The sequence below is a fragment of the Phalacrocorax aristotelis genome, chromosome 1 (assembly GCF_949628215.1).
Source record: "Phalacrocorax aristotelis chromosome 1, bGulAri2.1, whole genome shotgun sequence".
Lineage (NCBI taxonomy): Eukaryota > Metazoa > Chordata > Aves > Suliformes > Phalacrocoracidae > Phalacrocorax > Phalacrocorax aristotelis.
The window spans coordinates 99,723,544-99,737,944 of NC_134276.1; the positions used below are offsets into that span (position 1 = coordinate 99,723,544).

At 38.9% G+C, this 14,401-nt stretch overlaps 1 protein-coding gene across 1 annotated transcript in view; it reads left to right on the forward strand.

Moving 5' to 3' along the window:
• Positions 1-14,401, forward strand: part of DSCAM (DS cell adhesion molecule) — a 400,878-nt gene that overhangs the window by 359,238 nt on the left and 27,239 nt on the right. The window contains exons 26-28 of the mRNA XM_075099598.1: positions 4,561-4,591; positions 10,167-10,282; positions 12,961-13,110. Coding sequence (XP_074955699.1) covers positions 4,561-4,591; positions 10,167-10,282; positions 12,961-13,110 — 297 coding nt within the window. The remainder of the gene's footprint in view (positions 1-4,560; positions 4,592-10,166; positions 10,283-12,960; positions 13,111-14,401) is intronic.

Below are 14,401 nucleotides of genomic sequence, written 5' to 3' on the forward strand. Positions count from 1 at the left end.
GCCATTTTCTGCTCTTCTGGATGTTACTTCATGTTCTAAAAGTCTTACTGACAATCACTATGGCTGTTCCATAGAAGTCCCTAGTAAGTTCTCTAAAAAAGTCATGTGTGCAAGTTTTTCTGATCTCCTAACTAAAAAAAAAATGTTTTGGTCTTGTAGTTATTAAGTTCAACTTTCATCTGAATTAGTTTTGGAATTAAAATCCTGTCATTGTCACTTGATATGTACCACCTGGTGGGGTTTTTTGGAGGCACAGGACTCATTTTTCCTAAATCACAATTCCACCATCGACTTTCCTCTAGTATGTATCAGAAATAATAGTTTCCACAGTGGGACCTTCTAAAAGAATTTATACAAGTTACAAAAGTAATTCTTGCTTTTGTGACTCCAGGAGATGTGTTTTCTTTGAACCTGCTTGGTAAAGAGGAATGGGAATTGCAGATTTATTTGCAGTACATTCTGCATGCAAATATTTGTATCTGTGCTTATGGGTTTGTGGTTCCAGTTTCTGTGGGGTAAAATGTAGCATAAGAACAGCACTCTCTCCATTTTTAATCCTTTTACTCCTTGTTTTAGCATGTAGTGACAGGTAAACCTTTCTCTTTATCCTGTGTCATGCCCAGTACAATTTATTTCTAAAGGAATATTCTGTTTGGAAAGAAAATATTGTTTTCAGCAAAGCCCTGATTTTTTCCCAGTTTAGTAGCTCCACAGGTCTGGTCGCAAGAAGGTCAATTGACTGCTGGAGTTCATGCAGCCATTCAGTAGGTCAATGTGTATTATAACAGAGAAACCTGATGACTTACCACTCTTTCTCCTTACTATTAACCTAGCACCACTACTACTGTAATAGTTTTCCCTTTGTTTTTAAATCCAACTTACCTTAATCCAAGCAGAAAGTATCACCGCGGCATGATAGTTCAGAAGTGGCAGCATGCAATTTAAAACTGTATCACAGCTCCTGATTTCCCAGGGGGCAAGCCAAATGTGTTAAGAATTTTAAAGGCGGCCGCCCCAGGATATGGAAGTGAGGGCTGTTGCTGGGTTGGTGCCTGTCAGCGCAGTCATGTGTCAAACCCATGGTGAGGAGCAGTTTGTCTGCAGATCGCCCCCTTCACTGTCATTCATGGCCTCCCAAAGCCCTGTTATCCCCACCTGAAAGCTGGGAGATAGGATGCTGGCAGGGTTACTGACTCATTTTATGATGTATTCTCAATTTACTGATCAAAAGTGTAATGTAGAAAATACACATTACAATCTGTAGTCTATGCTGCAGAAACTACCATTTCTCCTGTTTCTTTAGTTATGAATCATAGAATCATAGAATGATAGAATCGTAGAATAGGTTGGGTTGGAAGGGACTTTTAAAACTCATCTAGTCCAACCCCCCTGCAGCGAGCAGGGACATCTTCAGCTAGATCAGGTTGCTCAGAGCCCCGTCCAACCTGACCTTGAATCTTTCCAGGGATGGGGCATCTACCACCTCTCTGGGCAACATGTTCCACTGTTTCACCACCCTCATCGTAAGAAATTTCTTCCTTACATCTAGTCTAAATCTACCCTCTTTTAGTTCAAAACCATTAACCCTTGTCCTGTCATGACAGGCCCTGCTAAAACATTTGTCCCCATCTTTCTTATAAGCCCCTTTTATATATTGAGAGTCTCCCCGCAGCCTTCTCTTCTCCAGGCTGAACAACCCCACTCCCTCGGCCTGTCCTCACAGGAGAGGTGCTCCAGCCCTCAGACCATTTTTGTGGCCTTTCTCTGAACCCAGTCCAACAGGTCCATGTCTTTCCTGTGCTGAGGGCTCCAGAGCTGGATGCAGCACTGCAGGTGGGGTCTCACCAGAAGCAGAGTGGATGAGCAGAATCACCTCCCTCGACCTGCTGCCCACACTTCTTTTGATGCAGCCCAGATATGGTTGGCCTTCTGGGCTGTGAGCGCACATTGTCAGGACACACTGTTTCAGGACACATTGTTTTAGACACACTTTTATCATACTCGGTTCCTTTTAGGCTTCTGGGCTTTGCTTTGACAGATACATAAGATAAGGGGTCTTCCTGGGGCATTTGTTTTCATCCAGTCCTACACTTACCTGTGTGCCCAGTACAGCCATCATTAACTACCGTAATGCTGCTGACCATTGTAACAATCTGCTTGAATAATTAGTACATTTAAACCCTGCTGATGGGGGTACTTTTTTTCTGCAGTACTTCCTCGTCCAGCTTTTGACATGTAACGTGATCTTGCATGATGCCTCATGTTGTTTATGATTGAAGATGCACAATCGCCTTTGCATCTCTTTGACAAAGAATGCATATATGTTAATAAGCATTTTAATATGTGCCACACACGTTTAGTGGTGAGAATGTAGCTTTTTTTCCAGACATGGAACACAGATATATGCTGCACAGCACCTGAGAATGTGTGAGGGATATAAACAAATCTAAAAAGCAAACTGAACAACATTGGCCCAAGCAACCTTCAACTTTGTCGCTTCAGCTTTTCTTGAGTTGTGAATTACTTGCACAAGTACCATAGTCTTCACTTAAGGAGGCAGCAGTTGCTTCACAAAAGCTGCTAGCTGAATGAAAAAATTATTTGTGTATTGAAATGTCCTTATTATGTGTGCCAGAGGGAGAAAGTGTGCAACGTCTCTTCCTGACCCTAGTGCTTCTTGAATAACAGGCATAATGTTTATTGAATATTTTGAAAAATGAATATAGAATATTCATGTTTATTGAATAATAAACATCATAAAGTTTGCCCATAAAAAGGTGACTTGGAACCAGAGCTTCATTTTTATTTTTTTTATTTGTTCAAAAGAACTGGGCCCCTTCCTGGGTCCTTAGCAATAGCAAAACTCTCTCTGATGTCCTCTGGGAGCAGCAGCAGTGGTAGTTTGGTTTATGACTGATAGTAAAGACATTGTCATCTACTATGTAGTACCACTTTTAAGAGTGTTAACAGCAAAAGGCAGTCCCAAACAAAGTGAAATTAGAAAGTCTAAGTGCCTAAATGGAGCACTGTTTGGATTAGAAAGGACATCTCAGATGAAGAATGTTTCCCTTGACCAGGAATCTGCCACACTTTGTGCTGAAAAGGGATAGGGGAAGATTAAAAATAAAGGATTGGAGCAAACAGGCCTAGAGGAAGCACAGAATTTCAGCTTCTCCAGCAGTAGGTGAGGAATAAAGCTTGACAGGCAAGCTGGCACAGTGTCAGAGAAACAGAATGTAGAAAGTGGATGGAAGGGGTTTTGTTGAGGGTTTTTTATGAATAAAAGAGACCTTTGTCTGTTCCTTTTACAAATGAATACAAAGTAGCCCAAGCAATGCATCATGATGGTGGTTTTCTTCTGTCTGCACCCTCTGAATTTTAAAGGCAGTATATTTGATAGGATCACAAGCAAGGAAATTGTAGGTATAGGAGACACAAGAGGTGATTAAGGAATACAAAAGGTGAGATGGAGAAAACAAAGACCAATTCAGTAAATGTCTTGGCAGGTGCTGGTAGATTTACAAGCAGCAGATAAAAGAAGAAATTTAGACTTCCACATAGTTTGAGAGTTGCTTGAAGACTTAGAACTTGGAACTGGTTTCCTCTCAGATTTGCTTCACTTGGTTGCACAAAAGGCTGCTTTGTTCCTGTGTGATATGCTTAAGGACTCTGGAGCCAGCATTTTTGAGTTTACTTAATGACAGACTGCAGAACAAAGCATAGCTGTCTATTTTTGCTGAATAATACTACAGAAATTATTATATTAGGTCAATAAAGTTTTACAGAAAGCTACCTGAAGAACACCGTGTGAACCAACCTTCAGTGGTGTCTTTTGATCTGATAAGTGCCAGAATAATTATATCCCCAAATGATTTTGTGCTAAAAATAACAGCAATGACAACAACAGGAGGAATATTTCTCCTTCAGCAGTGCCTCATTTTACAGGGTTGATCCATGGGGGAATAAACCACCTCCTCTTTTGTGTATGGACTGTCCTCTGAAGACCCAGTAGTAGTTTTGAATTATTGCTAGTGGAAAAGCATTCATATCTGAGAGCAACCAAACAAGCTGATTCCTTGGAGACCTCCCTTGCTCAGACCTCCATGCAGTCAGGTTTGGTCTGGAAATGGCAGGTTGGCAGCTGCTCATCCAGCTTGGTTTTGGCTCCTGCCCAGGGATGGATGTCAACATTTCTGTTGTCTTCTTTTTTCCTTCCTCCCTCACCTGTTCAGTTGCTAACTGTGACACGAAGGAACAGAGATCCCTGTAATTTTTAAAACTGTTCCTACTTCTAATATGTTTCTGTAGTTTTTTGCTAGTTAAGCCAATGGAATCTTGTTCTTCTCTAAGCATCCTTGGTGCTACTGAAGAACTGAACGGCTGTCTGGGGCAAAATGCAGTTTCAGCAGAAGTAGGGACTTTTAGAGATTATTTTATTCTTGCCACTGATCTGAGGATAAATAGTGGCCTTACACATGGCTGATTCAAATCACTTACTTCCTAATAATCCATCTATCACAGGTTTTCATGTGTGATGACATTTCTTCTATTTTCTTCTAGATGCAAAAAGTTTGGCTGAAATGCTTATGAGGTAAGAGCAGATTTAATGTTTTTTAAAATTAAAAATGTCTGTCAACAATGGCATCATATTTAAAAATTATTATAGGGACAAATGGGGAAGTAAACCTTCTATTCCTAAATCCCTTTTTAAAACACATCTTTCGACTGTTTGTTAAGAACTAGGATACATTGTTAGTTAGAAATGACAGAAAAAACACAATCTGTGAACAGTATCTATGAGGAAATACAATGGTAAAAAACTGAGAACTCTTGTGTTAGTAGATTAAACTATAGAAGCTGTGTAGGACCATTTGGACATTTTTCCTATTCAGAAAAACATTTTCATAATGTGTACCACAGTAATTGCTCTTCAGAGATCATCCAATTGAAGGCAGTAAGTGCCTGGATGCGAATATCTCTAAACTGTACTGCTATGTTTATGTAATTCACTATTGCTAGAGGCTTATACCCAAAGGTACAGAAGAGCAGGTAAATACATTTATTATTTTTCAATTCTGTTCCATCAGCTCAGCATCCAGAAATCTAATTCAGTTGTTGAATTGCAACGGAATGACTATTCTGGCACCACAATTCTTTCAAAGATGGAAATTTCTTATCTTCAATGTTTATTGTTTTGTCTGGGGAAAATATTGAACTTTAAAACTGCTGCATATATTCGGAAATGAGGTCACCAAGGGATTATTTTTAAGTTCAAATGAGTTTTGGTTTGCTAGAAAATCTTTTTATTTTTAAGCAACAAATTTGAGAATGCCATAGATATTTTACCAAATGAACCGTACTCTAAACTTCCTCACCCATGATAAACTTCACCTGCTAATGTAATAATATACTTACCAAAGACATGGTGGCAGGTGGTTTTAGTGTAAACTCAGCTCTACACCATCAGTCTGCAAATACACCTGAACAGTTCCACTGACGTTAAAAAGACTGGTCATGCAGGTCAGGTCATACCCTTTCTATCTGCCAGTTATAAACCCCTGCTAGCAGCAGATTCAGGTTTAAGCAGCTTCAGGAAGGTATGCTCTGATATTTTTTGGTGTCACAGAAAACAGCACAGTTTAGCATATGCAGCAACTCTGTTCCCTAAAGAAAACCAGCTCGGGCTGGCTGAAACTCCTGAATGAAGATATTCAGTCCCAGTGACAACCACACATAACACCTCTGTAAAACTAGTAGACCTCTCCCTTAACCCTAGTTGGCTTCACTAATCTTGTTGCCACCTCTGCGAGGACATTTTGAAGTCTCAATCTTCTGATGCTTAGAAAACTTGATTAAATTGCCAACATATGTGCCCAGTTTTGACCCATTTTTTCCTCTGCCAATGTCGACCTTCTAATTAAAGAGCTTCTTTTGCCCTCCCCTCCTGGTGCATTTAGAGACGCATTCAGTCATATTTTTCTTCTGAAATTCTGAACAAAGACAAATGACTATTAAAACAGGAATTTAGAGGAAGCAGGAAGTAGAGGAAGTAGGGGATATAGGCCTAAATTTGCAGATCTGTTATAACTCAAAGTGATGTTGTTTTGGGGAGCCTGCTTTCTACAGGCTAAATGCTCTGTCATTTGTGATAAATCTGTGAAATCCTCCAATCAAAACCTGAGCTGCCCACCAGCACTAGGTGTTCCTGAAGATTTAGCATGTTAATAATCAAAGGATAATAAGCTCTCTCCAAAGCAATAGCCACATATTATAAAGCTCCTGATATATCTTTTAGATTTCACCGAAATGTGCTAAGATACAAATATCAAGAAAGAGGGTATGCTGTGGGTTGTGCCTTGCTGTTTAAGTATTGGCCAGAGAGCAGATGAGATGATTCCCTGCTTGGTCTAAAGGTGTGAGAGATGGAGAGGGCTTTGTGTATCTTCCCCTTTGAGGAGATTTTTATGAGCCTGTGTAAAGTGGATTAAGAATGGAGCTTTAGTCTTTGCTTTGAAAGTTGCTGGCTTTGGCTGAGTAAGTCAAATGTCTGGGGAGAAGGATAAGTCTGCAGGATAAGTTGGCAGTATAACGGGAGCTGCACAACTTGCTGCTGATGCCTTAAACTTGCAAATAAAATTCCCTGCTGCTGAACAATAACAGCTTTTTTATGCTTCTTTTGGGTGAAAGTGTTAGTCCAGCCAACTCTTCGTAATAGTTCACTGTGAATCAGTATAGCAATTGGCTAAGCTTTCTAATTTTGAACACAAGGTGAGGAATATTTTCTCCCCAAATATTTCTCTGTCAGGCTGATTACTTACAAGATTTACAAGATTCTGTGATTTAGATTTCCTTATGTTTTTACAACAACCAGCTTAGACATCAGAAAATCATGAGGTGACCTGACTCTGCCAAGGACCCAGAATTACTTTGCGTTTACAGAACACCATGTTTGACCCCTTTGCATAACTAGCTTCATAGGTTTAACACTTTCCTGTGTATTCAGATATTTTCACTCACTCAAGTATGAATACCTTTATTAAAGATCCAGAAAGATTATTTAAAAAGGGGTATTCTTTTAACTATGCACCCTCTTTCAAAATACCTTATACATTGAACTTCCTCTGGAAAAAGGCCCTTTATCCACAGGCTGTACATAAAAGCTGTACTCAGTCATACCTGAAGGCCCACATACCCAAGTATCTGTCTTTCATAGTGGCCAAAAGCAGACACCTTGGTAGAGTAAAAGACTACAGCAAATGCATACTCTTTCCCCAGACTGGCTCCCAGTCTCTAAAACTTTGGAGCTCAGAGATTCATTGAACAAGAGGGAATGAACTGTATTATACGCAGATCCTTACAAGGTCTGACAGGTAAAAAGTAGCCATAGCACATGTTTGATTTTGGGAATTTAGTATCTGTAGGTTAAGGAAAATATAGGTAGGTATGTTTCTTCCATTTAAAGACCTAATCTTTGGACTCTTCTTCCCCCAGATTGTTACAATACTTTGATGCCTGAATTTTCCTAGGTTAGAAAATACTTGGGCACAAAACTTATAAATTGCAATCCTGAAAACCTTTGCCTTGCTGCCAAGTTCTAGAGGCACTTAACTGCTGTCAGCACTTTAGGTTTTTATAACTTGAAAGTTGAGCTATTGTAGTCTGCAGAAAATAATACAGAATTCCTTGAGCCAGAAAGGGATAGAATGTTAATCAGCAGCAACCCTCTTGCTACTGGTAATTGCCTGTTCTGTGTTTGGACACTCCATGTCACTGTGCTGCTGCATACAGGAGAATTCATTAGACTAGTAAGGAGGAGGAGAAAGATCACACAAAACAAAGCATAATTCTCGAGCATAGTAGGGAATTTTACTGAATATAGAGGCATGAGTTACAATTCTGGCTTGAAGGACCTTCCAAATATTTTGTGTAAAGCTATACCTGGAGCCAAGAATGGGATCCAAATTTCTCTCTTGGCAGGTGAGCAATATAACTGCAGACCTGTGAAACTGTCCTCCTGCTCCCTGTGGTCCAAACAATACTTTCTGTGTGGTTGTATATTTTGCAATAGTAGGAATATAGAGCGTTTGTCCTGCAGAAGAGATTCTAGCTCTCACTGGGATTCTGAGGCCTGTGTTCTCTGAGGAAGATGTCTGATTTGAGATTTGTCAAATATGTCACTTGTGAGTGGAGGAGGGGTGCAATGATGCATTTATTAGACTCATTTATGTGTTGCACAGATTCGATGTATATGTGATTGCATGCATCCTTTAACTATTGGATTATTAATGGAAATTAGACCTCAGAAATTCAGTTTCGTACTTGATCACAGGTTTGTTCTATGATCTTGGGCAAGCCCAACGTAGTCCAACTTTCCAAGGGCATGTATTCAACCAAATTTGGCAAGCAGATAATATATTAGTCTCTGGTTCTCTTAACATTTAGCAACTTGAGTGGAAACCAATAGGAGAGTGGCATCTAATCCATGCAGAGAATTCGCACACTTCAAGAACAACAGTGTGGAATTTATCTGCATTTTAGGATCCTAAATGTCTTTGAAAATTTATGTGCTTAATAAGACACTGTGGCTACTATTCTCCACTGATTATATATGGAGAAAAGTTGGGCAGCCCTTGAGTAGCTCTCCTGATATTTTGTTTCCATAATGATGAAACAAGGCACCAGCTGTAGGCTGTTTGAATGCATTTCAGCTATCCATCCGTACAGGACGCCAATAGCACCACCTAACCACTCAGGTAAAGACAGAGATTTTAAAGTTTGAGATGCATAGATAGTCTTAATGCTGGAGACCACAGGAACAGGGAAAGTCAGAAGGTGAGAATGAGCCAGAGAGGTGTACCTGTGTGCATTGCAGATCTCACTCTTGGATTTGGAGCAAAATTACTGACTCCGTGACAAGGAAATTCCTCCTAAAAAGGACTCTAGGAGAACCTTCAACCTGCAATAGTTAGGTCTTGCTCACATGGAGACACAGAAGGAAGTTAAGGCAAATTGTCTAGAAACGTGGGCTCATCACACACGCATTGATCTCCTATGTATGGGTCCGCACTCAGGGAAGAAGTGAGCTTACCATCAAGCTGCTTAACAGTCCTCTGTGGATTCTATTAACAACAATAATTCATTGCCAAAGAAGAATTAAGCAGAGTGATCTACTGCTATTTTACACTAGAAAATGAGCCTCCACTTAGATTTTAAATCTCTCTGATCTGTGAGCACTTGGATCACACTACTGACTGATTTGTCATAACTTTTCTCAGCCTCCCTGTGTAAAGAAGTATTTGCAAATATTTCCTCTCCTCCAGAGAGTAATTACATCTAAAAGGGCAAAAAGTTTCTGGGTTTTTAGTGCAGTCTGAAGGTTTCTTGATGCAAGCTCTGTACTAGAAATTATTGTAGTACTCAATTTTACTATCCATTTTAATTTGCTTTCAGTAGACAGCTCATTTAAGAAGTCATTTTCTGGTACACAAACTTCAAAATGAAATTGTTTCAATTTGAGTGATAATAGAATAATTGTTTTATGTTCTTTTTTAGAGTATCGCATCAATCAGAAATAACTCATAAATGTAAACAAGATTTGCAGTTTTAGTCTTGGAACATCAATGGGACTGAAACCTTTATTTTTTTAAATGCAACTTATTAATGGGATCCCTAGTTATTAGTTTGGTTTTTTTTTCATTTATTAATTCTAGTGTTATTTGAAATTTATCTAATGAAAAATAATGAAAAGTTTAAAAAGTACTTAGAAATTACTCAAGACTTCATTTTCCTACCAATCTGTTTGATCAGCTGTGTTTTGTTACTCATATCATGAGGAATGGAAGAAAAGGTCCATCTCACAAAATGTTTTTACTAATTTTATTCTACGACAACACTTGAAGAAAACTATATGACATTTTCGGGAGATCCCTACTGTTAAAGAACAGACCAAATTGCTCAACACTCTGCATTCCTCTAACTGCTTGTCACGTGCAATAAATTAATACTATGCACTTGTTCTGAAGAGGGGAAAATAAGATGTATGGGTATTTTGCTGATTATGCTTATAGTATTATTGTTTGAGCTGGACAGATTTAAAATTAGGGAGTTTGCAATTATCCTTTCATTTAAGCTGAATGTTAATGTATTGACTTCTCTTTTGTTTTTAGCAAGAACACCAGGACATCAGATACACTTAATAAGCAGCAACAAACACTGAGGATGCACATAGACATTCCCAGAGCACAGCTTCTGATTGAGGAGAGGGACACAATGGAGACCATTGGTAAAATCTTGTTGGACTTGTTTTCACTGGTTAATGTAACAGGCACTGTAAGTGGACTTCCATTAGCCCACACGCTTTCCCCACTGCACACATCAAGAAAAAAGTGCTACAGAGTAATCTGCTGCATTTGAAAACTGAACTGGTTTTTTTCTCCCCTTTGAATTATTTTCCACTTCAAGTAATCTCAGTACAGTATTTAAAATAATGCAGGACATTAGGAAAATCAAGCTGGTAGAAAGAGCTGCTTGAAGAAAATGTATATGAAGAATGGCAGTTTTATGATTTTCATTTTGACTTCTCTTTTGGCTTTGACTAGATGGATCACTGGCATTACATATAAGGAAAATGAAATTCTGAAACTACAATATCAGTATTTAAAGATTTGCAACAGCCAACTTCTAAAACTTACACATTGCCTAACATATCCACCTGTTCATAGCAAATGATATTTCAACATTTTGATCAGTTTTCAGCTTTTGTATATCTATGCAAAATTCAAATCTAAACTGTTTCACACAACAGGAAACAAGATTTCTCATGTGGCTGGCACATAGCTGAACTGTCATGAAAAATAGAATTGTTTGTGTTGGGTTTTTTTCCCAAATAATATAAACACAAGATTTCTGAAATCTCAACAGAATAAAAATACAACCTGATCTTGGGACTGTATGGGTACACACTGTAGCAAGACCCTCCAGAATGACTGATCTTGTTAGGCTTCTAACTTTTTTAGATAAAAATTTGTGTAGAAGCAGCCTGTGATGGCTGAGAACGTAACAGCATCCCAGGGATGGTGTAGCCAGAGAGGAAAGCTCTGCAAGCTGGGAGCAGCACCTCTGTATCTCCTGTCCATGCCCTGGGCTAAAACCCCCACCCTGTTGTACTTACTGTCAGTCTGGCATGGTGGGGTGGCCTCAGGGGGCTATTCACATTTTGCCCTGCAGGTTTGAAAATGAGACCTATGCTTCACTTGAGACACAGACTCTTCTAATCCTGATTTGAGCTTCCCAAAGTTTGCCTGTGTGATACAATCTTTGGTGCCAGGCTTCATCTTAAAGACAGGTTTTACTTTTGAGTTACAGTTGCTGAGCAATAAGGGGTTATAGTGGAAATACCATTAGTGCCTTAACTGTAGCAATGTGATCAGTGCCTTGGTAATAACTATCTCTCCACAAAGCACTCAGAGTAAGCAGACACTTTGGCAGTCTTTGACATACTTTACTGCCAAGAGGTTTTGTTCCCAACCTGAATAAGAGCTCATCTTTTGCCAGAGGCAGAGTAATTTGATTTCCTAATGCTTATTCTATTTATGGCCTTCTCTGGGTAAAAAATTCTTGTTACGTTATTGTGCAGAACTGTTCACCTTAATGGTGTCTTGTCAAGTTAAGAAAAAAAAAAGCAACAACTGGAATGCTTAGAAGAAGCATATCAACCTCTGCTTACTAGTAAATGCACAGAAGCCCCACTGCAGCCAGTCCTCTTAGAAATACATTACAAAGCTATAGAGCATAGCAGGAACCTCTAGTGGCTTTTATTACTGTTAGGAATGGATAAAAAGGCTGTAAAGAAGCAAAATAAAGTCTGATAGCATGCAAATAATTGTTCTGCAAACACAGAGTCAGGGAAGATTTATTGCTGTCAAACTTTTCACAATCATGTGGACCAGATTCCTCTTTGGAGCAAAATAAATACAATATAGAGATTACAACTAAAAAAAAAAACCCAAACACTGTATAGCACTGGCTTTCTGCAGGGATCAAGATCTCTGTAGAAATTTGGTGTATATGTCCTACCCCATAGGGAAGCAATAGGCAGAAGAACCATAGAGCAGCAAAAGTCAGTGCTCACCTTTATTTTCTCAATCCTTCTTAAGGTCAGGCTTCACCTCGTACCTTTGTTTGCAGCTGCAGGAAAGCCCATAGTCAGCTGGACTGACTGTGTTGTGAGAAACCTGTATGACTCACATAAAGCTCCCCAATGCTTTTTTGTAAAACCTACAGCAGTGAGGTTTGGTGCAGAGCTGGTAGGACTTAGCCCTTAGCTTCCAGAAGAGCAAAACACTGGACTTAATGATACTTAGCTGCCCTACAAGTGTTTGTCTGTGGTACTCACATGCTTAAAAATAAGCAGCTTCTTAAGAACAGTCTTGGGTCATGGCCATCCCTTCTGCAATATTTTGCCTCTGGAGAAAAATGTGACTAGTAGAGGGTTAGTAAGCAACATCACCTAAGAACCTCCTTTTGGGAAGACATGGGTGATTTCACTAAAGACATTACTAATTATGTTAATAAAAAGAAATAAATCAAAGATGTTGTTGAAAAGCTCAGCTGAGCTCTCTGAAAATGAAGAGGAAGAGGGCAGGGTTCAAAAGATGGGAAAGAAAGAAATTAGGGCCAAAAACAATTACATGTAAATTAGCTTTTTGAAAGAATGTCTAGTACTCTTAGTTGTACCTCTTTAAGGTGAAATTGTAAAGAAAGACATGAAAATTGCACCTATTCTTTAGGTTTGTATGAACTTTGAATTTAAAGCCAGAGGCTCCCAAGCTGTGGTACACACTTCAGAGCTTTCTTCAGCCCTGCAGAGAAGAGGGAGCTGGGGACTGGCTGTAAAGTGTTTAGGAAGGCAAACCCAAAATTAGTTATTCAATATTTGATTTATATTTTTTTTACTTACAGATGACAGATCAACAGTTCTGCTCACCGATGCTGACTTTGGAGAGACATCTAAGCAGAAGTCACTGACTGTCACCCACACAGTACATTACCAGTCTGTGTCACAAGCTACAGGACCACTGGTGGATGTTTCTGATGCCCGGCCAGGAACAAGTAAGCACATAAGAAAATACGTTATCTGGAGAGGAGAGAGCTATAAGAAAATGAATACTGTGCTTCTGCATTAGCATCCTCATGGGGTTTTTTTCTTCAGTCTGAAGGTTGAAAGAAATCTATTTAGGTCAGCAGAGAACATTTCTTATACAATTGCATTTAGTGATTCAATATGGTAAAATTGCATATGCATCTGAAATGTAGGTGTAATTTGAAACAATTCATACCTGGCTTTCATTAAACCAAATGCATGCTAGATACTAATTTCTAGAATTTATTGAGTAAATTAGCTTAATGGCTTTTAGCGTCTAATATATTTTTTTCTCGGTGATCAATCTTTATTGTATTTCAAAATACATCTTCCCTCCTTACCCCTCCAACAGGCAAGAAATGCATTTCTCATTACTGCTTTTCTGAAAAAGTTGTGTTTCCAGTTTTAGTTATTATGGTAAATTACTTTTCCCCGATATATTCACGGTGAGTTATTCTTACAGTGATTAAAATATTATCATAAATTAATATACTGCTGCAATCCATTCTTCGTAATTTCTCTCATGAATGTATTCCATATTTATGTAAATGGAAAAGAAAATCACTAGATCAAAGGCATACTTATGAGTCAGGAGTAATACCAAAGTGTAGCTCACTAGCAGTGTGCAGTTTCTAAAATCTCTAGGATCATTTCTATCCCTGGATCATTTCCAAATTTGTTTACTTGGTGAGTTTGGTGAACATAAATGCTGAGTTAGTTGTGTACCACCTAAAATGCAGATTATTTGAAAAATCTTCCTCTCATCTTCATTTCCACCCTGGTCTTTATAAACGATAGCTGTTCTGTTCCAGATCTTGCTGCTTTTCTAAGTCTGACAGTGCTACTCTATGGCTAGTCATTTCTTGAGGACTAGATTAGTACCACCATTTTTCATCTATGGAGAGTCATAACATTTGAATAAGAAGAGTCAAGAGATGACATTTGTTTTCTTTTGGTGCCACTCTTGTCTTGCTCCTTTAGTTCATGTACATGCTGGCTGGCCTGCTCACTATGAGCAGAAAATATCACATCATATTTATCATGTTGGCAGATCAAGATCATCTGTGTAAACAGTGGACTCTCCGTTGTTTTCCAACCCTGCCTTTTCTAATAAGGAAAAAGGCACTACCCCAAAATTGCCTGCCTGTATCACACCACAGCATTTTATAGCACCAGCATCTTTTGTGTGCAGTTATGTGCTTCAGTCCACTGAAGTCAGAGAGAGATTTCTCTCAAATTAAACCGGGGTTTAATTCAGAT